The 27,444-nt window shown below is 37.4% G+C and overlaps 1 protein-coding gene across 4 annotated transcripts in view; it reads left to right on the top strand.

The window, feature by feature from the left end:
• FER (FER tyrosine kinase) overlaps positions 1-27,444 on the top strand; it is a 465,560-nt gene that overhangs the window by 215,387 nt on the left and 222,729 nt on the right. For all 4 annotated transcript variants that reach the window (XM_018049986.1, XM_018049985.1, XM_013965817.2 and 1 more), the window contains 2 exons: positions 4,212-4,301; positions 14,996-15,199. In XM_018049986.1, the coding sequence (XP_017905475.1) occupies positions 4,212-4,301; positions 14,996-15,199 (294 nt within the window). The remainder of the gene's footprint in view (positions 1-4,211; positions 4,302-14,995; positions 15,200-27,444) is intronic.

Genomic DNA, 27,444 nt, shown 5'->3' with positions numbered 1-27,444 from the left:
AGTTCAGTGGTTTGCCCAGATTTACACTCTTTTTTCTTCTGACATCAAGAATCTTATTCTTTCTTCCTTAGTGCCTCTTTTAAGAGCCTTGCTTTGAGACCAGTTATGTGCTTTTTCATTCAGGTTGTTAATTTGTAATTTACTTCGGCATCTATATAGACTGTCACTTGGAAGAGCTGTTCAGCTCAGTTCAGTTCAGTTTAGTCACTCAGTCGTGTCCGACTCTTTGTGACCCCATGAACCTCAGCACCCCAGGCCTCCGTCCATCACCATCTCCCAGAGTTCACTCAAGCTCATGTCCATCGAGTCAGTGATGCCATCCAGCCATCTCATCCTCTGTCATCCCCTTCTCCTCCTGCCCCCAATCCTTCCCAGCATCAGAGTCTTTTCCAATGAGTCAACTCTTCTCATGAGGTGGGCAAAGTACTGGAGTTTCAGCTTTAGCATCATTCCTTCCAAAGAACACCCAGGGCTGATCTCCTTTAGGATGCACTGGTTGGATCTCCTTGCAGTCCAAGGGACTCTCAAGAGTCTTCTCCAACACCACAGTTCAAAAGCATCAATTCTTTGGCGCTCAGCTTTCTTCACAGTCCAATTCTCGCATCCATACATGACCACAGGAAAAACCATAGCCTTGACTAGATGGACCTTTGTTGGCAAAGTAATGTCTCTGCTCTTCAATATGCTGTCTATGTTGGTCATAACTTTCTTTCCAAGAAGTAAGCGTCTTAATTTCATGGCTGCAGTCACCATCTGCGGTGATTTTGAAGCCCAAAAAAATAAAGTCTGACACTGTTTCCACTGTTTCCCCATCTATTTCCCATGAAGTGATGGGACCAGATGCCATGATCTTAGTTTTCTGAATGTTGAGCTTTAAGCCAACGTTTTCACTCTCCTCTTTCTCTTTCATCAAGAGGCTTTTTAGTTCCTCTTCACTTTCTGCCATAAGGGTGGTATCATCTGCATATCTGAGGTTATTGATATTTCTCCCGGCAATCTTGATTCCAACTTGTGTTTCTTCCAATCCACCATTTCTCATGATGTACTCTGTATATAAGTTAAATCAGCAGGGTGACAATATATAGCCTTGATGTACTCCTTTTCCTATTTGGAACCAGTCTGTTGTTCCATGTCCAGTTCTAACTGCTGCTTCCTGACCTGCATACAGATTTCTCAAGAGGCAGGTCAGGTGGTCTGGTATTCCCATCTCTTGAAGAATTTTCCACAGTTTATTGTGATCCACACAGTCAAAGGCTTTGGCATAGTCAATAAAGCAGAAATAGATGTTTTTCTGCTGTTAATTTTTAGCAAAACCTCAGTACTTGCCTTTTAGATCTTTGCTTTTGGACAGGAGATAAAGGTAACTTGAGAACCTATTTTACTATAATTTGAGAGTTTCAGTGAAGAGTGATTTGGCAACTGGATAGGTTTGGTTTTACTTGAACTGAAATTAAGATATTATTTCTTTCAAAATATTTTGAAAGATTTATCATAGATAGGCTTTTAATTATTATGGAAGTCTCTTAGTTATTATGTGTATATGTATATAGATTGAGAGAGCTATTGAGAAGCTCTGCTTTAATTTTAATGGCATGAAAAGCTGTTCTTAAATGAGATGTGAAACTGATCCTGCATCTGTTCTTTCAAGATAGCTTTATGGCTGTACTATGGAATTTTTATAGGCCACTCATCATAATATTATTTCATAACATCATATATTACTTCATCACATTGCCTCTCCTTTCCCTCCTTCACTGGCCCACAGCTGTGTCCACTCTGAGGGACTTATAGCCAGAACTGATCCCTGTTTATCTGGAGAAATCTCTTTACCTTGTTAAATCATCACCGCCTTGGCAGGCCTACAGGCAAAATTAGACGCTTTGTCCATGGTAACTGAAGAGAAGCTTTTTAATTTTAATTGTTAAAGTTGCCATTTAATTCATTGACACAGTAATCAGCATAATTTAATATATTGTTAGGTGGATTATTTAAACTTGATATGTAATGCTGCACTGACCAGAAATTCTTTTGGTAAAAGAATTTCACGTTTTATTTGTGGAAATCTGGGCACCAAGTGAGCTGACACTGGTTAAAATGTTTTATAAACTCTGTTTGTGTTTGATTATTCCTATATAAAACTTAAAGTCTATTTATTCCTTCTAATAATACGTTTTTTTAAGATCACGTTATTTAAAGAGTGTTTTTAAATGAAAGGGTTCTTTCACTGATCATATTCCTTTGAATACAGACAGTATTATACTTTGTAACTTGATGTAAGGGAAGCAATTATTTTATTCCACACCTAGACCTATCTACCTAGTTAGTAATAGCTTTTTAAGAAAATGTTTCTCTTCAGTATTATTAAGGGGCTTGGGGAGAAATTATTCTCTTTACTTTGTAGGGTTTGATGCCCAAGATGTAGCTTGAGGAGAGTTATTTTTACCATGACAGCGAATATTGCTGTAAACACATACAAATAAAATACTTCCTGATACTTAAATCTCTCCATTGAATTTTCCACTTTTCTGCATAACCTCCCATGTAATTTTCTGTTCTGTTCTCATAGTACTCCTACATTGGGATTCTACTCCCTTTAATATTTTAAGAGCATTGACCCAATTGATCTCCTAAGATTATTTTAAGGTATTAGTAGGTATATGTTTGTAGAATAATAAAAACTAACAGTACCACAACTCATAGAATGACAGCAAATAACCTGGCAATAAGCAAGTGGAGAGACAAAGGTTAAACTCCAGGAAATACGATGTTTACCAGGTAGCATGTGATGAAAAATATTTACTATATAAAGAGATATACTACACTCTAGGTATTGGAGACAAAGTGTCAATTGAAAAACAAAACAAAACACTCGACCTAAAGCTTGGGAATTCTGTTTTATCGATGGGCTTGTTGAGGACGGAAGCCCAGGACACAGCCCCTCAGACAGGTCTGGAGAGATTGCCCCGAAGAGGCGAGGGAGGGGTCATGACGGATGGGAGTCCCTGCACCCAGCCAGGTAGTCGGAACCTCGGTAGGTGACCGCTGACTGAAGGAAGGCGGCCCTCTCGTGGTAATGAATGGAGTCCTTCTCTGTGCGTGGGAAGGCGCAGGGGCCCGGCTCTCTGAAGTCGTCCCGTTGACGTGCACCTCGAGTATCGAGGGCCAGCGTCCGCTTTCTTCGCCGTCCCGAGTGCTCTCAGGGTGGGCCCTTGAGGCAGCCGCAGAGGCTGGCGGCGCGATGCCGCGACGTCCTCTGTTTACTGCTGTGGCCGGAGGCAGTGTTTATCCGTGAGAGGATGCTGTCTGTGGCCTGCTCTAGTTATCTCCCACTGACGCGCAGGAGCGAGCATCGCTGCTGTCGGAAGACATGGAGGTGCAGAGCTTGGCGCTGTGATGCAGGCTCTTGGCTGCAGCGGCGGAACTGTAGTCGCTCCTGGGCCGTTAGTGCTTTTACTCCCCTCCCTCGCGCTCTGCTGTCCTGCTCACCTCCAGGTCTCAGCGTTGTTTTCCCTCCTGCTCTTCTTTCCTAACCTCTGTTACCTCTCCCATCACCTGTGTCTGTAGAGCGGATCTAAGGATTTGAAATTTTAAGGAAGAGTTTGCTTCCGTTGTGGTATGTGACCCGCAGAAATGCATCCCGTAGCAAATAGTAGCCTGGATGTGCTCCCTTAGTAGCAGAGCTGCTGCCCCTGCCTGCATGGTTTGCCTTCTCCTGTTCGTTGCCATCGTCCTCATCATCATGTCAGTCTCCGGGAAACCTCCACGCTGCTCAAGTGAAATTCGCTGTTTAGAAATACATTCCGTACAATTCTCCTCCTGCCCCCTCCACTCCCGATTTTTCCTTGAAAATCCCTCACAACCGTCAAAAATGTTGTGTTTGCTTCTAGTTTGTGTCTATTTTCCCCCCTATGTGCTAATGCTTGTGTTTCTGTGGGTTTTCTTTGCATTTCTTGTTTTCTCTTATCTCTTGAATTTCTATTTCTTATTTTTTCCCAAATCATATTTATGGAGCAAACACGCAAATAAAATGCTGCAGAGTTCATGTGCATTTGATTACTTATCACTTGTAATGTTAGCAAACTTGCATTTTATTTACTTGCAAGACAGAGTGAATGGACTTAAGCTGCAGATAAACACCTGATTGCCTAGCTTAGCTGTGTACATACCAGACAGTTTACTACTGCTAACAGTTTCTTTCTGCATCTTTCCAGGAAAGGAAGGAGAGGCTGTCCAGATTTGAGTCTATTCGTCACTCAATTGCTGGAATCATTAGGTCTCCAAAGTCTGCACTGGGCTCTTCAGTAAGTACGATGAACTCTATACATTACTGAAAATACTCATTGCCTAGCTTTTTCTGACATATCAGTGAATGTCATGTAAATTTGTATTTATCAATGGAAAGATAAGTGGACAATTTAACTTAGGTGTGCATGTGAATCTGTGTGTATATTAATGATATGTGTATAGTAAGACCCATGTAACAGTGAAATAGGGAAGAAAGAAATAAATTTGATTTGTAGACTTTCTGTACTACATATATTTATAGTATTTTATGTATTTTATAGCATTATTTGAAGAAAACTATAAATATAATTCTTTTACAGTGAAACATTTTTATAATAGGGATTATTATATATGTATTTTAAAAATGTATCAGTTTATATGTGTTCATATTTTATAAATGTTTTAATTGGAAAATTAAAATCTATTTGAAATTTGGGCATGGCACATCATGGTAATGTATAGAATATTCACTACTTCTAATAGCAGCTATAGCCAAGCAAGATAAAAAAATTCTTATTCTATTTATATATAAAAGTATAAAGTATTTTTTTGCTTCATTACCTAAGTCATCAAGCTTTTTATTCTAGCCATGCCTCACAGTATAGAGCTTTATAGTATTTTATTGAATGATGGTTGAAACAATATTCAGTACAAACTAATTAGATGCTTTTCCCCCCATCTTGCCAAGTTTCTACAACATAATATCTTAATATTATTTCTTGTTCTTTAAAAGTTTAACTAAAACAATGTGACCTACTCATGCATTAAAAAAAATAGTGCTTCTTAACCTTAGATTAGTTCAATGTTCGTTCACATTTTGGCTATATTTGCTATAGTTCCTTTTCAATATGTGGCTTTCCTGGTGCCTCAGTGGTAAAAAATCCACCTACCAAGCAGGAGACACAGGTTTGATGCCTGGGTTGGGAAGCTCCCCTGGAGGAGGAAATGACAACCCACTCCAGTACTCCTGCCTGGGAAATCCCATAGGCAGAGGAGCCTGGTGGGCTGAAGTCCACAGGGTCACAAAGAGTTGGACACGATCTAATGACTGAGCATGCACACTTTTTAATATGTTAGACATATTCCCATTTTTATTCCACTCAAGCAACAATCTTTTATATACAACTGTGGCAAAGCATCAGGTATTTTAATTTAAAAAAAGGAAGAAAAGTATGTTTTGCGTAAAAGAGATTTTCAATTTATCTTTTTTTAACCTTTGATGCTGCCATTGTCACTTTCAGCGTTCAGAAGCATCCACAGAAGAAAACTAATGTAGACAATCTCATATGGCATAAGTAGCGAATGAAAATAAACATTATGTGCAAGAGCCACATGACAGAGTACGTCTCTTTCAGGTCTTATCTCCTACTCTTATTTTCGTAAATTTACAACTTTACAGATAAATAGTAGTTCGTAAGATGGTTTATTATGATTTGACAGTCAAAGTAGAGCATAGGAGACTTGATTAAGAATTTATGAGAAGTTTCAGAGACTCTATGAGGAGAGTTTCTTTGATAATTTTTATTAGAAGAAAAGGGCTCAGATGATAAAGAATCCACTTGCAATGCAGGAGACCTCCATTCAGTCCGTGGGTTGGGAAGATCCTCTGGAAGAGGGTATGGCAACCCACTCAAGGATTCGTGCCTGGAGAATCCCATGGATAAAGGAGCCTGGTGGGCTACAGTCTGTGGGTCACAGAGAGTCGGGCATGACTGAGCGACTAAGCACAGCACATTAGAAGAAAAAGAAGCAGTTCTTACAAGGAATTATTTAAAGTGTTTTTTAAACAGGATGAAAGAGGTTTTTCTTTTCTTTTAAGACACATAGATTTACGTCTAGAAACAAAGGAGAAATCCTGTTTGTTCATTAAGATGAAGTTGTATGGGGTTAGCACTCCTAAAAGTATGTCAGATATAGTGTATACAGTCTTCCTAATTAATTGATATATCTCATAGCTTTTTAAATGCCTTAAGAGATTTACATGTTTTGTTTCCACTTAAAAGTGGTATTTACCTTATTCTTAAGTAAAATTACTAAGTTGGCAGTGATTGATATAGGTTAAAATTTGGTGTTTACTAACTGCTTTTATCTGAAATGAAGTGCCTTTCCCACAAAGCATGTACCTCATTCATATATACATTTCAATAAACTTATCAACATCCTTGAAGCTATGAAATGCCCATTTCATTTAAGAAAATTTCCCTCTGTAATCAAGAATTCTAGGGAATCTGCGCTTCATCTCGCATTTATCTTCATGATTAAGGCAGTCATTATATCCATCAGTTAATTATATCTGCCCTTTGACATTCCCCGGTTTATTCAGAAATCTTATGAACTGAAAAGACTGTGGCACGCTACGAGTGAAGGTACAGAACTATCTCTGTAAGGTGTTAAATATCCTGTGTACTTGAAGATTTTCCCCTCAACTGCACAGGTAGCTGAGCTCTTGAGTCTTATTGTGAATGTGAAGGTTTCAGGTAGTATGAGAATCTAAGATTAATAAACTTTAGAGGCTATTTAATTATAATTAAAATTTTTTTCTGACATAGTTTAGCATTTTTGAGTATTCTAGTTTGGTAAAGGTAGTGTAGAAGAAGGAAAAATTTTAATTACTGTAAACAATTTTTTTAACACTTCTTAAGAACCCTGCCAAAATGGCACACTTAAGCCAATTAATTTATTTTATTGTGATATACTTCACACAATGCGAAGCTCACCATTTCAGCATACACACACAGTGGTTTTAGCATATCCATTGTTGTAGAGCCGTCACCATTATGTAAATACAGAGCCTTTCAGTCTCCCTGATTAGAAGCTCCATTCCCCTTAGCAGTTGCTCCTAACTTTCCCCCTTTTCAGTTTCCTGGTAATCACTCATCTAGTCTCGATCCTATGGATTTGCCTGTCCTGGACATTTCACACAAGTAGAGTCATACGCTATGTGGCCTTCTCCTGCCTGGTTTCGTTCACTTGCTGTGACGTCTTCCTGATTCATCCACGGTGCAGCAGTTATTGGACCTTCATTGCTCTTTATGAGTGAATACTGTTCCCTTATGGGGGTTTGTCTGACATTGTTTACCTGTCATCAGCTAATGGACATTTGGGTTGTTCTACTTCGGGGCTGTTATGAATAAAGCTGCAGTGAACATTCAAATACAAGTTTTAACGGGAATGTATGTTTTCAGTTCTTTCAGTTATATACCAAGGAATTGCTGGGTCATGTGGTAATTCTGTGTTTAATTTCTGAGGAGCTACCAAACTGTTTTCCACGTTTGCAGCATTTTGCATTCGCACCAGCAAAGTGTATAAGTTGAGTGTTCCTCGTCTCTACAATTGCAGCACTTTTTATTTTCCCATTTTTTTTAAAAATTATAGACATCCTAGTGGATATGAAATGGTATCTCATTGTAGTTTTATTTGCATTTTCCTGACAGTTGATGATATTGAGTATCTTTTAATGTGATTTGTGGTCACTTGTATGTATTCTTTGGAGATATGACTATTCATATCCACTGTATATGTTTTAATTGGTGATTTTCCTTCATTGTTGAGTTATGAGTTCTTTATATATTCTGAATACAAGCCCCTTATCAGAGACATAATTTGAAAATTTTTTTCCATCATTTTTGGAATTGTCTTGACACACAAAAGTTTTTAATTTTGAGGAAGTCCGTTTATCTAATTTTCTTTCATTGCACATACTTTTGTTGCTGTATCTAAAAAAAATTGTCTAGTGCAAAGTCATGCAAACTGTCACCTGTGTTTCCTTCTAGAGTTCTGTAGTTTGACATGTAGGTCTTTGATCCATTGCAAGATAATATTTGTATATGGTATGAGGTATATGTTCAAATTATTTTTTAATGTGTGGAAGCATATTTAATTTAAAATCTAAAAGCAACTATGAAAGCGCTGGTTTTTTACTCAAACATATAAAAATTGGGAGCTTAGAGCATAATTTTAGATAAAATAAAACTGTTAATTGCATTATACAAAGGGAAATGGATTAATCATGGTAGTATTCCCACTGAACTTCTCATAGCTACTTATTTTGCCATTTTTTACACTGTGGCTAGAATGTAGATCTCTCTGTGAAGACAGTCTGATGGAGCACTTTAATCAGAAATGTTGCTGGAAGGAAGAATGTCAGATAATTAGGTCATAGGTGAATTTGACTTTAACAGACTATAGTATCTGATGATAGATGTTCAATATTTACTGTTAGATGAGATTAGTATTTTAATATGCTGTATCAGCTCCAAGCACGTGTTCCTTTTTTTTCCACTGCACTAAAGGAGTTAAATAGCCTATTCTGAGTCCCTCCAGGCACCGAGGTCTGCTTTATATCCTGCATCTTTCGTGCTTCAGGAGGTTATAAATTTGCACTGAGGACTATTGCTCACAGACTGCTTCTGAAATCAAGGCCAGGGGTGTTAGACACGGTTTGTTGTATAATCTGAAAGCCTACAGGTGATCATGAGGGTCCATTTCCATTGAAAGTCTTTCAAACCACATTATATTCGATGAGATCTGTTCTAGTCATATCAAGAATACTGCCCTTTGTCCAGAGCCATTTTTTCACTGCAGAATTTTTGTTATAAGTGGCTGAACCTTCTCTTCTGTCTTGTAGCCCCTTCTGAGTACTAGTTGTTCACTGATGAATAGAGTACAGAACACATTTGTAATAGTAGCACTCTTTGAAAAATGTTCTTAAAAATAAAGCATACTTTGGTCCAGATCATTGTTCTTTAGATGTCAGAAGAATTATTAAATTATTCTTCTGTCGCCTTAAAATTAACATTTTTCTGGATTCTGTTGACATCTAAGTTTTTAAAAATTTTTGAATTACTTTGAACTTGATTGAAAATAAAAATACTGAAAAATAATGATATGCATCCATAATATATAATAATATACCAAGTAAGATTTGTTTGTTTGCTTCTGTTTAGAAAATAAGCAAATTATGATTCAGTTGTGTCTGTTGTACATTGGTTATCATGTTGGTATTATAATGCTGGGCTTTCACCATTGGCATAAGAGAATATAGTGATTTTCATTCATAACATAATAAACTGCTTATGTTTTTTAGTGTTTTTCTTCAAGTCCAACAGAACAACCTTGTACTTCCTCTGACAAGGGATGTTGTTAAGTTCAACTTAGATATTATGTATTTTAAACCTTGGTTGTCTTCCTTTATCCTTAAGGACTTAATATTTATTTATTTAGCCCAGAGAGTAACATGTAGAAAAATGAAAAATAGGAAAAATAAAAATTAAACTTCTTATATCATATCACTGCCATAAATAGATTGAATTCTCCATGTAGCTAGTCATGTCTAAGAAAACTAAATAATATTCTCAGAATTACAAGTTTTGAATCACTAGTATTATACATAGTTTTCAAGAAGAGCTTATCAAGCTTTATTTTGTATAATTTCAGTACATAGAGAGTGTGTGCTATGCCATTTCAGTCATGTCCCGCGCTTTGCGATCCTATGGGCTGTAGCCCGCCAGGCTCCTCTGTCCATGGGGTTCTCCAGGCCAGAACACTGGCGTGGGCTGCCGTGCCTGCCTCCAGGGGAGCTTCCTGGCGCAGGGATGAAACCCAAGTCTCTGCCGTCGCCTGTACTGGCAGGTGGACCCTTCACCACTAGTGCCACTTAGGAAGCCATGGAGAGAGTAAGCCTCTTCTTTTATCTGTTTGCTCAGATGCTTACAACATTCGACCCAGATCATGTCAGGATGACACTATGTTCTGTACAGGCAATCCCAACTTGATAAATTTTCAGATTTACTGAGCTGTGATTTCATGCTGCTTCCTCAGAATGATCTGGTAGTAGTTTTGGTACTACTTCCTTTATCCTTAAGGACTTAATATTTATTTATTTAGCCCAGACAGTAACATGTAGAAAAATGAAAAATAGGAAAAATAAAAATTGTGGTATAGCATTTGCACTGAAGACAGTTAATGGATTAAAATGTCACTACTGATGCAGTGGTGCATTTTCTCTGCAATATTGTATGAGCTTCAGGTCAGGATGTTTGATTTTGAAAAAATAAAGCTGTAGAAAAAATGGCAGCAATGCGATGAGATGAACGAGAATGAATGAGAGTCACAGGCACAACTGGAAAAAGTAAATGGATAAAAATAATGAGAAAAAACGATTACTCATAAAAAGAAGTTGAGTAAAGGAACTAAAGAAGCAGGGAAGAAAGAGCAAAGTCAGGAGAAATCAGAAGGTATTGGAGAAGTATGAGACCAAAAATGAATGACTTTTAAAAAATATATTTTGCTAGAGATAGGGTCTCTTATTAGAGATCCTGGAAGGTGCACAAATAGGCAGTCAGGGAAGTGGAAAGTCATGGAAGTAAGGTGATATTCAGGTTTGATTAAGTTGTATATCTTTTGGGAAGAGTGACATTAATATTGTTTCGGGAGGAACTGTATAAGAATGTGAATCTGATCAGCATGTAATTCTGCCTAATCATTATGATAATCATAGTTGTATTATTACCTAAAGACTGAACAAACTCAAAGTCTCAAAAAGTACAAAAATTGTTAATTAAGGAATTTGTTAATAAGAGTCTTGCTTCTGATTTCATAGTGGAAAGTGAACATTAGGTAAAATAAGCTTTTGATAAAAATAACATATCAATTCATGAAAAAAGATCAATTCTACTTTATTGCTAAAAAAATAGGATTTGTCAATTTACAGATGGGCCTTTGTGCCTATTAAAGATGGAAACACTGCTTTACATCCTTTTTGTCTAGCACAAATGCAAACAATCATGAAGATAAAATATCCAGAGTATTTAACATTGCCCTTTCATAGAAAGTAGCTTTTACTGCTATCAGTCAGATTCCTGTTCAATAGGGCACTATTTCCGACCTTTTTCAAGTGTTTGGTGATTCTCTTCTGTTTGTATGACATTTGAGTCTTAATCGCCCCTAAAATCTCTCAGTGATATATAGCTTTAAAATTAAAACAGTCATTATGGAATTTTTTAGAAATGTTTTCAATCCTATGAGTTACTTGTAGACACTATAGTATATTATTACACTCGGTTTGAAATAATTCTGTACTTAAATTGTTAGACTAATAACTAAATTTATTTGAGGATTTAGAAGAGAATTATGTTCACTTTTATGTTTATTAAAAATTCATAAAAACTTATATGTTAGTGTTGAAATTTTATTTAGCTTGTTTCAAACTCACTGAGAGGTGTACCTGCATATTTTCGATGATGTTATATTTTAGTTTGTTTTTTTTTTAATGGTTTCTTATTTGGGTGCTTAATTTGAGTAAAATCCAGGCATTGTTTTTTTTTTTTTTTAAGAAAACATTGTTGTCTTTGCCTCTCATAAGGAGCTAATCTTGTGCTCAAATGTTTGAGATAAAAGCATACAAATATTCATTAAATTCTTGGTAATTAGTCTTAATTAGACTAAGACAAAAAGATAACCTCTTAAGTCTGGAAAAAATTTTCGTTTTCTTGGGCTGATTCCTTATTGCATCTTCATTTAAACCAGTCTTTTTATTACACTATGTTCAGTATGTTTTTGCTGGAATATTCTTTAAGATCTGGGAAAAATAGGTAAATAGTCTAGTCAGTCAGAAAAGCTTGTCTTATTTTTGTATAACTTGTTAATTATATTCTATTACTGTACATATGAAAACGGAAACTTCATCTTCCCCATTTCTTTGACAGAATTTTAGATAACTTAACAAGGAAAAATCTTTCCCCACTTAGGCTGAGAAAGTTGTGATGTTTGAAGTAAAAAGCTTCCTGTCATTTTTGATGTCACTATGAAAGCCTTTGGAATGCTGGATTTCATTGCTGGCACGTCCTTCATTCTGTTACTGTCAGGCTTGCAAAGCTGTATTAGAATTTAATTGAAAGCACATTAATGAAAAAATTTTTTTCCAATGTTTCCAGGGAAATTCCTGAAAGGCCTTGATAGACGCAGTCAGGGGCTGTGTACGGCCTTTTCCTGTGTATGCATGCCTCACATGTACACACACATATACCCATAGTGGCTTCACGCTGCATTCCATAATGGTATTGTCTAGGGCCAGGAATGGCAGATGGCTTCCTACCCAAAAGACCGTATGAAACAAAAAAACAGAAGCATAATCCCTATGAAATAGCATTGTAGGGTCCTTGCCATTTATTTCTCTTTTTAAAACAAACAAACAAACTTAGATATTTCGGAATGATCGCCCCCCCCCCCCCACAAATGTATTCCTCACCTTCAAATCCTTAAATGAGTTTCTGTGTTAGCTGAGCTTTTGTAGTTCAAATGCCCTTCTGACTTAATGAATTCCCCAGGCTCTATGTTGTCCCAGTTCTAAATAAATCAACCTTTTGGAGGATAGGTTGATAGGAGAGGAAATGAAGCACATGATATCCTTGTTTGTGATGCTTTTCTATTATGTAGACCTTTTTAAAAAGAGATAATAATAAAAACAAGTGTTTTTTTGCCTAGAAGTGACACCGAATTTCTTACTATATTGATTCTTCTCAGAGGAAAAAATCAATAAAACACTCATCATCGGCGAGACTTAAAAATATTTCTGTAACAGTAAAAATTTCAGTGTTTTCTATATTGAAATCCATTGTGACAAAATTTTAGAGAAGAAATATTTAATCATTCTGACCGCCTACTTTAAGAATTATAAACTATTAGTATCAATATATACAAAAATTAATTTTGTATGGATTATGCATTTGTTTTAAAAAATAATTGTTTTTATCTCATAGTTGTGGCTAGTTCTTTATATAATTCAATTGTAAAACCATTTTGGGAATATAATTTAAATTGTTTTGAAAGTAAAGTATTTGTCATAATTCTAACAAAAGAAAAGGCTTATTCAACTTATAAACAATTTCTGAGTACAGACGCATCATTTATGTATTTAAAGAATTAATATCACAGTGGCAGGGCTTCCTTGGTGACTGGGATGATAAAGACTCTGCCCGCAGTGTGGAAGACCTGGGTTCAATCCCTGGGTCAGGAAGATCCCCTGGAGAAGGAAATAGCAACCCACGCCAGTGTTCTTGCCTGGAGTACCCCATGGACAGAGGAGCCTAGTGGGCTGCTGTCCATGGGGCCACAAAGAGCTGGACACGACTGAGCCACTAGCATTCACACTCACGTAGTGGTAGAAGTAGAAACCAAACTGTGTACTCTCCTTTGATTCTGTTTGGGATTTCTCAGTTTTTAAGTCAGTAGGATGGGCTTTGGCTAATATAAAATGGAACTTTGACCGTTAAGTTTTAGGCCTCTTCAAGTGATGAAACTTGAGGGCTTCCCTCATAGTTCAGTCAGTAAAGAATCTGCATGCAATGCAGGAGACCTGGGTTCGATTCCTGGATTGGGAAGATCCCCTGGAGAAGGAAATGGCAATCCACTCCAGTACTTCAGCCACCTGATGCGAAGAGCTGACTCACTGGAAAAGACCCTGATGCTGGGCCTTGAAGATTGAAGGCGGGAGGAGAAGGGGATGACAGAGAATGAGATGGCTGAATGGCATCACCGACTCAATGGACATGAGTTTTGGTGACCTCTGGGAGTTGGTGATGGACAGGGAGGCCTGGCCTGCTGCAGTCCATGAGGTCGCAAAGAGTCAGATACAACTGAGTGACTGAACTTAACTGAACTGATTCTTGCCTGGAAAATCCCATGGACAGAGGAGCCTGGTGGGCTACAGTCCGTGAGGTTGCAAGAGTCGGACACGACTTAGCGAGTAAAGCACTAAGTGATAGAAACAGTGCAGGCTGTCTTCAAACTGGTTCTCATTTACCAGGGAGGCGCCCGTGGCTTACCCATGAAGGATTCTCATGACCTGGGGCAGTTCAGTTTCTGTGGGTGATAAATATAAACACACAAATAACTGTTTAGTGTAACCAGAAGACGTATGATTTCATCTATTATTAATTAGAAACATTTCAAAGAAACATAACCAGCTCTGAGTTGTCTCTATTTGTTGTTAGCATTTGGCCTCCTAAAATAACAGATAACTTGCTTCCTGCTGTGCTCATGGCTTGTATCCCTCCCTTGTTTCTGTCGCATGTTTGTCATTACACCTTGGTGGTTTCAGGGATGCTGTTTCAGCTGAGCCTTTGTCTGCCGTTGCTGTGCAGGATCAGGACCAGCCATGTGGCAGAGGTAATGGTTAAGGAAATCGGAGGAGCAAGGATGAGCAGGCACAGCAAGAAGGCGGCACCAGAAGAAGGCTTAGTGTTCCTGGAACCCATGACGTGGGCAGCCCATGTGATCAAGAGTTAATTCCATAAAAACATATGATTCACCTTTTAATTCTTTAAAAATGAAGTTGTTTATGATGTTTCTCTGATAATACTCTCATTTCATCATAATCCTCTGATAGAAGATTTTTAAATATATGTATTTTATGATATGGTGACTAAGACTATAAGTGCTAACTCTAAATGCTAATATTGTATGTACCTATGTCTGATAGAAAAAACAAATAATCTTGTAGTATAGGATATGTATTATGCGTCAGCAGCAGTGCTCGAGGAAGTATTAAAAGATTATGAACATTGCAGATTTTTCGGATAACTTTTAATTGGTCAATTAAAGGGAGGAACATAGGTAAGAAGTATTTATAACTGCTGTTAGTCCTACCAGAAAAAAATTGCTATCTTCTTTAACTTACTGTTTTTTTTTTTTCCCCTAATATGTGCTCAAGTTCTGTGATACGATCCCCGTACTTGAGAAACCTCTGGCAGAGCAGGACTGGTACCATGGTGCAATTCCCAGAATAGAAGCGCAAGACCTGCTAAAACAGCAGGGAGACTTCTTGGTGCGAGAGAGTCATGGGAAACCTGGTGAATATGTCCTTTCTGTATTTTCTGATGGACAAAGGAGACACTTCATCATACAGTATGTTGATGTACGTTTCCACTTCAGTTCATATGTATATTTTGATGTAGTTGATTGAGGTATACTTGTAATGAAATGATGATTTGTGGTAAATGCCTATAACAGTAACTTTAGCACTTAATGTTTTTTTAAATTCAGCACTCCAAAATGCACTGAAATGTTCATCTTTTAAAGGAAATATGCATTTAGAAATATTAAGTTAAAAACAGTTACAATTTACATTAAATTTAAATGCATTACTATTTAATATTTTAAATTAACTTTGTTTATGATCCTTTAAAAATGAAATATGTGATTATTACAATTTTTTTCTAGAGAAACTTAATTATGATTTTTATGCTCTTAAAATTGGACCTTGAAATTCACAAAAATGTTGCCACAAGATTTTTAAGAAATATTTTATTAAATAATAATAATAAATACCTTAATGAATGAGATGGTGATAGTTGAATTGATTTATGATTCATTGAGGATTAAGGAGTTTTTTCCATATAAGTATAAGCTTTTATTTGTTGGTGTTAATGAACAGTAAATAGAAATTTAGAAAGATTTTTAAAAGTGATCAAGTCACATTGCTTGTTATACTGATTTATTTATTGAAGTTTAAGTATTGTAAGCTGTTTCCTTTTTTGTTGCATTCTTTATTAAGCACTAAACAGATGAAGAGTGATTTCAAAATTCTCTAACTTTATCCACTGAGAAATTTCAAACTTTTTGGCATAGGAAGGAATTAATGCTTCTGTTTGTCATTTTTTAACCTCCACATTTCAAACAGCATGCGTTTTCAAGCTGGCTGCCTGTAGGATTTCAGGAAATGTCCAGGCACTATAGCGACACTAAGTACTTACAAGGAGGTTGGACCACTGTCATTAGATGGATTTCAGGAGGTTTTAGGGACATGTATGTTCCCATTCGTACATAGTTCAGATACATATAAATTCATCTAGTGATAATACATTACGTTTTATCTCTATGTAACATAGATACAGTTCTGAGGTGAAATTCACATATCATAAAAATAACCATTTAAAAGTGGCATTTAGTATAGTCACATCTAAGAATTATATTTAAAGGAAAATAGATGCTGTTCAGATGGGTTAAGATAAGCCTTTTAAAGTGTATATTACATTAATTTTGTATAGTATTCAGATCTCAACGTGATGATTATAATTGTCTGCTCTCATACATCAAACTCACTGTTTCTAATAGTATGTCACTCCTTATTTCCTTGGCAAAGTGTTTTATAATTTGCATCTCTCTTTAAATTATGGTGTATTGATAGACACCCTTCCTTCTTACAACCTGTGACCATGTTGGCAATATTTGTAAAATGGTGTGGGAATTTAGAAGGAAAGAGGGTAGGTGAAGTATGAACTAACTACAATTTATATGAATGTTTCCGTCTATTTTCTAAGCTCTAAAAGTTACTATTTTGAAATGTTTCATACATTAAGACTGAAATATTTCTTTTATTACCTATTATAGTTTAAAATGTAACCACAGGAATTTAAATTAGTTTTTTTCAGAAACAAAATGGAAAGGGTCCACTTGGAAATTATGACTTGTCTTCATATTTCCATTTTGTTTTAAAGTAACTAAAGTGAACAGCATTATATATTCTAAAAATGAGACATTGTTACAAGTTCACATTTAAAGATTTTATTTGGCTTCCTCTGACACTGAAATTTTGCAGAGATCTCTATTAAAGAAGAGAGTGCCTATGTTTCTGTAAATGCCTCCAGTTTTCCACTACCTAATTTTATTTAATTTGCCCTCCTTATATAATGTTGAGTTCTTCAGTCATAAGAGTTTTGAGGTAGAATAGAGTACTGGGAGAAATTTTAATTCTTTTTCTTTTTATGTAGGTGATTCTTACTTGGTCTAAAATTATTCCATTTCCTTTGTCATATACCTGTTGTCTGGAAGGGTTTTATAAATGGGGGAAGTCATTACCAGATATTTATTATATTGCCTATTGGAATTTTATTCCAATCAATGACTTTATAATCCATTACTAGATTATGAAAGCTGTACATAAGGGGACAGATGTCCTCAGAGAGGAAGATATAAAGACATACAGGATTTTAGAAAATGGAAAAATGTCAAGTAGTAGACCAATGGAAACTTGGGTTTCAAGCCCAGATATGTACATGATAAGCTCTGGGGTTCGGGATGTAATGGGGGTAATAGCCGATACAGTGCTTGTGAGACTCAGAAAGTGAATGAATATGTTCTTATTAAGTGCTGTGGAGACCATTAGGCATTTTTACCATTGTTTGAACACTTTATTTGAGAAAACATACAAACGTGCTTTGTATGGAATATCAGTGTAATTGGAGAATTTAAAAATTCTTTCTGGTTCCTGTTGAGATTTATTTGTGAAATTTAAATAATAGTGGAAATGTTATTTTAGAAATCATATATTTAAGTTTGAGGCATTCATTGATCACAAATAATGTTACTTTTAGTAATGTTGTTTATGCCAACTAGAATCTCTTTTGGCAGTTAGTTTGAAGCTTTATTTTTGTATGCCTATCAGTTATTTTACAACATGGTGTGAAGCTGCGTGCTGTGAACATTATGGCTGACCTACATGGATGCAGATACTTTCAATTTTTACCTTTCTTACTATGCTAGCAGAGAATGTCTGTTGTTTTAGCTAGTTCAAGCAGGGACAACTACTTTTTTTTTTTTAATTTAAATTTATTTATTTTAATTGGAGGCTAGTTACTTTACAATATTGTATTGGTTTTGCCATACATCAACATGAATCCACCATGGGTGTACACGTGTTCCCCATCCTGAACCCCCTCCCACCTCCTTCCCTGTACCAGCCCTCTGGGTCATCTCAGTGCACCAGCCCTGAGCATCCTGTATCATGCATTGAACCTGGACCGGTGATTCATTTCACATATGATGCTATACATGTTTCAATGCCATTCTCCCAAATCATCCCACCCTCGCCCTCTCCCACTGTACTTTTTATTGGATATTAATATATTAAGCGTATCTAAGTATCTGAATCTCAGTGTAATTCTAGTGTTACTTAGTGACTATTCCATGGTTATTAACCTGCTTATGGTGCATATTGTAAAGTCACAGTTAGAGTTTGTACCTAAAACTATTTATCTTGTGTCATAAATATTGGTAGATTTTCATAGATTCAAATAGCATTGTTAAATTTCATATGTTAATGTATAATCAAATCCTTGCTTTTGTATAAGATAAATAAAAATATGTGATAAAGTATTACAGAGGAAACTTTTATGCTGTTATTAATAGGAAAGTACCAATTCATATTTCTCTGATTTATTTATCTGACACATTTGCTAAAAACACATTTTGGTAAAGTATCATTTTATTCATGTTGGCAAGCTAGGAAGGTGAAATTAAAAATGTATGGCCTACTGCTTGGTGAGTTTAATACCTGGTAGGTGAGACATTAGTAGAATTTAGGAACAGAGAAACATTAAAGATGCAGAATTAGAGATGACTGAACCAAACACTTGGATTAACATCTGATAATGAATTGAAAAATAGCAACATAGTAAATATTTTAAAATAAAACTTGGGGGAAAGTCCTCTGTGTAATTGCATATCATCATTTTTTATTTCTTCATTCATTTCAATCAAGAGGTACTAGTTGAGCAAGTATTCTGTAGGACCCTGGGATGTGGGCCAATCAAACAGAAATAACACGAAAATGGAGGCCGTGAGCAGTAACTATGTGAAATTAGGTATCTCAGCGTGTTATATCATCAGTTCAGTCAGCAGGTGCTTATTGGATGTCTGCCATGGGCTGAGTTCCGCTCTGAACTGATGGATTAGTCTCTGAAGGTACCAGACAGGTTTGCCTTGCTTTGTTGCCACAGTCTCTAGGCTCTTTGAACGACCTTTTAAATCCATACGATGGGTCTTCAGATAGGCTGAGCGAAAGTAAATACACATCCACAGTTTGTTTGGAGGACAGTCAATTCCAAGTTTGTAGCCTTGTCCTTGCATGCTTAAGATTCTTTTAACTGTTTCACTACCCAGCCATTCAAGGATTCAAGAGAAGGCAGTATATACCGTGAAGTCAAAATGAAACCATCATGAGAGACCATTTTCTGTGCCCCAGGCACACAGAGAGGGACTTAGGAGGCTTCCTCCGTAACAGTAAAGCAAATCCATTCCAAACCGTGATTAATTAATTTCCAGAAAATACTGATTGAGTGAGTGCTTTTAAGGCCCAGACATGTTACGATGGAGCTTACATGCTGGGGAGAATTCACGCTCATTTGTAAATCGCATACAATATATGAATTTATAAACCATAGTAAATGCTATAAAGATACACAGGGCTCCGAAAGCTTTTAATTGGAAAACTTAAGGAAGTTAACGTTTGAGACAACATCTGAGGAATGAATAACAGTAAACTAGGAAATGCCATGCCAGGATCATTTTAATATTATTCCTCAGGTTCCCCAACAACCTTTCCTGTTTACTGGTTTAACTGGTAACATGTTACAACTAGTCAACGTGCTCTTTTTATCTGAGAAAGCTAAAATTTATGTTTTACATTTTTAGATTTGGGTATTACCCCAGAAAGGAGTGTTTTAGCATTTTGCTTGCTTTTGTTCAGCTTATGCATCTTGGCCTCTTTCAGAAATGATTTTCCTTCTTTCCTTTTTATTTTTTTCTGAAGCATGCTTATCCTCAATTTTTTTTTCAGATCTCCTCAGGCATAATATTTCAAATTAACATTCATTGAATCGCCTTCTCATTTTTATGTGCTTACGCTGTTCTGTCTGACTTTCTTGCATAATAATAGTCTTCTGGAAATCTGTGTAGCAACAAAATCTGATTCTGCTTTTTATGTGTTTTTCATCAGCATGCATGATTGATTCTTAAGTTGCACAGTGATGAATCAGGAATGAATTCTGGATATTGTGAATGTTTTAAAAACAAAAGTAATGCATACTCTTAGTGAAAATTCAGAAATATGTATCACGGAATGTGTGCTTCACAGTAACACCCTCTTATAGACTCAGGGAATATTCTTTGATATTTAAAACATATCGAATTGTATGTATCTATGTAACTTATTTTATAAAATTATTTTTATATATACTTATTTTTTAATGATATATTACTTGATTTTTTAAAATGTAGTACAAATGACAATCAACACAATTTTGTCAGAATTTGTGGAAATTTATTCTCTACTACTGTTTTTATTGCTTCTTTTGAAATTCACATAGAAATCATTAGTAGCTCCAAAAAGAAATCTCTTATTTAAAAATGAATATGAATTCTTTCAGTCACATTAAAGCCACATTAACAGTCACATTATTATTAAAGTAGAGAAACTTTAAAAGTGTCTATCTATATGTGAAACCAACCTCTTAGCTGAATTATAATACATTTGTACAGATTTGTACAAGGTCAAATGTAATATTTGGAATTTTGAGTGTATCAAGAAACAAGTCTTCAACATTTTTTGAATGTATTTTCTATTTTTTTTAAATAGAAGTATAAATCGTCTTCCAATACTGCATTTGTTTCAGGTGTACATCATAGTGATTTGATATTTTTGCGCAGCACAGAATGATCACCGTGACAGTAGTTGTGATCTGTCCCTGTAAAGTCATTACACGCTACTGACTGTGTTCCCTGTGCTATGCACTATGTCCCAGGACTTCCTCGTTGTATAGCTAGAAACTTGTACCTCTTAATCTCCCCTACGTGTTTCTTTCATCCCTCTGCCCTCTTTCCCTCTAGCAAAGACCACTTTGTTCTCTATATCTATGAGTCTGTTTCTATTTTGTTATTTTTGTTTTTTAAATTCCATACATAATATTTGTCTTTCTCTGACTTATTTCACTTAGCATGAAATCTTCTAGGTCCATCCATGTTATCACAGATGGTAAGGTTTCATTCTTCTCTATGTCCAATTAATATTCCAGTGTGTGTGTGTGTGTATATCTTCTTTCTTATCCATTCATCTATTGATAGATACTTAGGTTGATTTGATATATCTTGGTATTGTAAATGATGCTGTAATAAACATAAGGATGCCTATATCTTTTCTAAGTAGTGTTTTTATTTTCTTTGGAAAATTACCACATTGTGGAATTGCTGGATCATATTATACTTCTTCCCAGGTGGCACTAGTGGTAAGGAACGCGCCTACTGATGGAGGAGACAGACAAGGGTTCTATCCCTGGGTCGGGAAGATCCCCTGCAGGAGCGCGTGGCAGCCCACTCCAGGATCCTTGCCTGGAGAATCCCATGGACAGAGGAGCCTGGTGGCCACAGTCCTTGAGGTCTCACGGAGGCAGACAGTCCTGAGCGCACACATATTGCAGTCCCAGTTTCAGTCTTTTGAGCAAGTGTGACACTGTTTTCTGTAGTGACTTCACCAATGTACATTCCCACTGATGGCGCACGAGGGTTCTGTGAATGGACTGTTCTTCACCGTAGTTGCTTAGATGAACTTTGTGAGCAACTGGCCTTGGCATTATTTTTCGATTCTTTATCTTCATCTTTAAGAAAGGGAGTTGACTGGTTTTGCACTATGTTAGCACTCGGGACGTCCCTGATGTCAGAAGGATTGCTTTAAACAAGTAATTGCCAGGAGTCAGTTTCTCCTTTCAGCCCGTAGAGGAGGTACTGCTGCTTGTGTTACTCTGTGTTATTCCATCACGACTGCTGTGTCAGTGGCAGAAAGCCACCTGAAGATTAAAAACTAGATATGTTCTTCAGAATGGGAAACTGAAAACTCGCATTAATTTATTCGCAATTTCTCTAGTTACAAGAGATATATTAGAAATTTATAAAAGGTCCTATGACACTAGTGGCTAGTTTGACATTTCGTTTTCTCTGTCAGCTTCATCTCATTATGACATTTTATTAAACACTCTCCTGTTTGACTATGTCCAGTTCGCCTTGATTCATGGACCTTACATTCCAGGTTTCTATGAGATATTGTTCTTTACAGCTTCAGACTTTATTTTACACCACCAGATACTTCCACAATTGAGTGTCATTTCTGCTTTGGCCCAGTCACTTGGTTCTTTCCGGAGCTGTTAGTAATCGCCCTCTGCTCTTCCCCAGCATATTGGACACCTTCCAACTTGGGGGCTCATCTCCTGGTGCCACATCTTTACTGAACATTGACGTCTTAGGAATGAGTGAACTAAAATGGATGGGAATTAGCCAGTTAAATTCAGATGGCCACTGTGAGCAAGAGTCCCTTAGAAGAAATGGGATAGTCTTCATAGTAAACAGGAGTCCAAAATGCAATGTCTAGGTGCAGTCTCAGAAACCACAGAATGATCTCAGTTCGCTTCCAAGGCAAACCATCCAACATCACAGTAGTCAAAGGCCCTGACCACTGACACTGAAGAGGCTGAAGTTGACCGATTTTAAGACGACCTACAGACCTTCTAGAACTAGCCAAAAAAACCAGATGTCTTTTTCATCATAGGGGACTGGAATGCAAAAGTAGGAAGTCAAGAGACACCTGGAGTAATAGGCAAGTTTGGCCTTGGAGTACAAAATGAAGCAGGGCAAAAGTTAACAGTTTTGCCAGGAGAACGCACAGGTCATAGCAGAGACCCTCCTCCAAAAACACTAGCGACAGCTCTACACATGGACATCACCAGATGGTCAGTATGGAAGTCGTGATGATTATATTCTTTGCAGCTGAAGATGGAGAAGCTCCATACAGCAGGAAAAACAAGACCTGGAGCTGAGTGTGGCTGTGATCATGATCTACTTATTGCACAATCAGACTTAAATTGAAGAAAGTAGGGAAACCATAGGCCATTCAGGTATTACCTAAATCCAATCCCTTACGGTTATACAGTGGAAGGGACAAATAGATTCAAGGGGTTAGATCTGATTGACAGAGTGCCTGAAGAACTGTGAATGGAAGTTCATAACATTGTACAGGAGGCGGTGATCAAAACCATCCCCAAGGGGAAAAAAAAAATGCAAGAGGGCAAAGTGGTTGTCTGAGCAGGCCTTACAAGTAGCTGAGAAAAGAAGAGAAGCGAAAGGCAAGGGAGAAAGGGAAAGATATACCCATTTGAATGCAGAGTTCCAGAGATAGCAAGGAGAAATAAGAAGACCTTTTAAATGAACAGTGTAAAGAAGTAAAGGAAAACAACAGAATGGAAAAGATTGGAGATCTTTTCAAGAAAACTGGAGATATCAAGGGAACATTTCATGCAACGATGGACATGATAAAGAACAAAAATGGTAAGGCTCTAACAGAAGCAGAAGAGATTAAGAAGATGTGGCAAAAATACACAGAACTATAGAAGAAAGGTCTTTAATGACCCAGATAACCAAATGTTGTGGTCACTCACCTAGAGCCAGACATCCTGGAGTGTGAAGTCAAGTGGCCTTAGGAAGCACTACTATGAACAAATCTAGTGGAGGTGATGGAATTCAGGTTGAGCAACCTAAAATCCTAAAAGATGATGGTGTTAAAGTACTGCACCTAATATGTTATCAAATTTGGAAAGCTTAGCAATGCCCACAGCCCTGGAAGTGGTCAATTTTCATTCCTATCCCAAAGAAGGGCAATGCCAAAGAATGTTCAGACTACCATGTAATTGTGCTCATTTCACGTTGTAGTGAGGTTATGCACCAGATCCTTCCACATAGGCTTCACTAGTGCATGAACTGAGAGCCTCCAAATGCAGAAGCTGCATTTACAAAAGGTAGAGGAACCAGAGACCAAATTGCCAACATTTGTTGAATCATATAGAAAACAAGGGAATTCCAGAAAAACATCTACTTTTGCTTCATTCTCTACAAGAAAGCCTTTGACCATGTGGATCACAACAAACTGTGGAAAATTCTTAAAGAGATGGGAATACTAGACCCCGTTACCTGCCTCCTGCGAAACCTGTTTGCAGGTCAAGAAGCAACAATTAGAACCAGACATGAAGAGCAGACTGATTCCAAACTGGGAACAGAGTGCGTCAAGGCTGTACATCGTCACCTTGCTTATTTAACTTCTGTGCAGAGCACATGATGAGAAATGCCAGGCTGGATGAATCAGAAGTTGGAATCAAGATTGCTGGGAAAATATCAACAATTTCAGATACGTAGTTGATACCACTCTAATGGCAGATAGTGAAGAGGAACTAAAGAGCCTCTTGATGAGGGTTAAAGAGGAGAGTGAAAAGCTGACTTAAACATTAACATTCACAAAATTTATATCTTGACATCTTGTTTGACCACTTACAATTTGCCTTGATTCATGGACCTAATATTCCACATTCTTATGCAATATTGCTCTTTACCAGATTGGACTTTGCTTCTATCACCAGTCACATCCACAACTGGGTGTTGTTTTTGCTTTGGCTGCGTCTCTTCATTGTTTCTGGAGTTATTTCTCTTGATCTCCAGTAGCATACTGGGCACCTATCAGCCTAAGGAGTTCATCTTTCAGTGTCCTATCTTTTTGCCATACTGTCCACGGGGCTCTCAAGACAAAAATGCTGAAGTGGTTTGCCATTCCCTCCTCCAGTGGACCACATTTTGTCAGAACTCTCCACCATGACCTGGAATGTTAGATCCATGAATCAAGGCAACTTAGAAGTGGTCAAACAGGAGATGGCAACAGTGAACATCAACATTTTAGGAATCAGCGAACTAAGATGGACTGGAATGAGTGAATTTAACTCAGATGACCATTATATCTACTACTGTGGGCAAGAATCCCTTAGAAGAAATGGAGTAGCCCTCATAGTCAACAAAAGAGTCCAAAATGCAGTGCTTGGATGTAGTCTCAAAAGTGACAGAATGATCTCTGCTCATTTCCAAGGCAAACCATTCAGTCTCACAGTAATTCAAGTCTATGCCCCGACCAGTAATGCTGAAGAAGCTGAATGATTCTATGAAGACCTGCTAAGTCACTTCAGTCGTGTCCGACTCTGTGCGACCCCATAGACGGCAGCTTACCAGGCTCCCCCATCCCTGGTATTCTCCAGGCAAGAACGCCGGAGTGGGTTGCCATTTCCTTCTCCAATGCAAGAAAGTGAAAAGTGAAAGTGAAGTCGCTCAGTTGTGTCCGACTCCTAGCAAACCCATGGACTGCAGCCTACCAGGCTCTTCCGTCCATGGGATTTTCCAGGCAAGAATACTAGAGTGGGTTGCCATTGCCTTCTCCATCTATGAAGACCTACAAGACCTTACAGAACTAACACCCAAAAAAGATGTCCTTTTCATTAGGGGGGACTGGAATGCAAAAGTAGGAAGTCAAGAAACACCTGGAGGAACAGGCAAATTTGGCCTTGGAGTACAGAATGAAGCATGGCAAAGGCTAATAGAGGTCTGCCAAGAGAATGCACTGGTCATAGCAAACACCCTCTTAACAACACAAGAGAAGACTACATACATGGACCTCACCAGATGGTCAACGCTGGAATCAGACTGATTATATTCTTTGCAGCCAAAGATGGAGAAACTCTATACAGTCAGCAAAAACAAGACTGGGAGCTAACTGTGGCTCAGATCATGAACTCCTTATTGCCAAATTCAGACTGAAATCGAAGAAAGTAGGGAAAACCAGTAGACCATTCAGGTATGACGTAAATCAAATCCTTTACTGTTACACAGTGAAAGTGACAAATAGATTCAAGGGATTAGATATGGTAGATAGAGTGCATGATGAACTATGGACGGAGATTCATGACATTGTACAAGAGTCAGTGATCAAGACCATCCTCAAAATAAAGAAATGCAAAAAGGCAAAATGGTTGTCTGAGGAGGCCTTACAAATAGCTATGAAAAGAAGAGAAGTGAAAGGCAAAGGGGGAAAGGAAAGATATAACCATTTGAGTGCAGAGTTTCAAAGAATAGCAAGGAGAGATAAGAAAGCCTTACTCAGTGATCAGTGCAAAGAAACAGAAGAAAATAATAGAATGGGAAAGACTAGAGAGCTCTTCAAGAAAATTAGAGATACCAAGGGAACATTTCATGCAAAGATGGGCTCAATAAAGGACAGAAATGGTATGGACCTAACAGAAGCAGAAGGTATTAAGAAGAGGTGGCAAGAATACACAGAAGAACTATAGAAGAGCTCTTCATGACTCAGATAATCACAATGGTGTGATTGATCACTCACCTAGAGCCAGATATCCTGGAATGTGAAGTCAAGTAGGCATCAGGAAGCATCACTACGAACAAAGCTAGTGGAGGTGATGGAATTCCAGTAGAGCTATTTCAAATCCTGAAAGATGATGCTGTGAAAGTGCTGCATTCAATATGCCAGCAAATTTGGAAAACTCAGCAGTGACCACAGAAGTGGAAAAGGTCAGTTTTCATTCCAATCCCTAAGAAAGACAATGCCAAAGAATGCTCAGACTCCCGCACAATTGCACTCATCTCACACGCTAGCAAAGTAATACTCAAAATTCTCCAAGCTAGGCTTCAGCAATACATGAACTGTGAACTTCCAAATGTTCAAGCTGGTTTTAGAAAAGGGAGAGGAACCAGAGATCAAATTACCAACATCCGTTGGATCAGTGAAGAAGCAAGAGTTCCAGGAAAACATCTTCTTCTGCTTTATTGACTATGCCAAAGCCTTTGTGTGGATCACAATAAACTGGAAAATTCTGAAAGAGATGGGAATACCAGACCACCAGACCTGGTTCTTAAGAGACCTATATGCAGGTCAGGAAGCAATAGTTAGAACTGGACATGGAACAACTGACTGGTTCCAAATAGGAAAAGGAGTACGTCAAGGCTGTATATTGTCACCCTGCTTATTTAACTTATACGCAGAGTACATCATAAGAAACGCTGGACTGGAAGAAGCACAAGGTGGAATCAAGATTGCCCAGAGAAATATCAATAACTCAGATATGCAGATGACGCCACCCTTATGGCAGAAAGTGAAGAAGAAATAAAGAGCCTCTTGATGAAAGTGAAAGAGGAGAGTGAAAAAGTTGGCTTAAAGCTCAACATTCAGAAAACTAAGATCATGGCATCTGGTCCCATCACTTCATGGCAGATAGATGGGGAAACAGTGTCAGACTTTATTTTGGGGGCTCTAAAATCACTGCAAATAGTGACTGCAGCCATGAAATTAAAAGACACTTGCTCCTTTGTAGAAAAGTTATGACCAAATTGTACAGCATATTAAAAAGCTGAGACATTACTTTGCCAACAAAGGTCCATCTAGTCAAGGCTATGGTTTTTCTAGTAGTCATGTATGGATGTGAGAGTTGGACTATAAAGAAAGCTGAGTGCCCA

Source organism: Capra hircus, chromosome 7, assembly GCF_001704415.2.
Source record: "Capra hircus breed San Clemente chromosome 7, ASM170441v1, whole genome shotgun sequence".
NCBI lineage: Eukaryota > Metazoa > Chordata > Mammalia > Artiodactyla > Bovidae > Capra > Capra hircus.
Note: the sequence above shows the minus strand (reverse complement) of the source record. Positions and strands in the feature narration are given on the sequence as shown.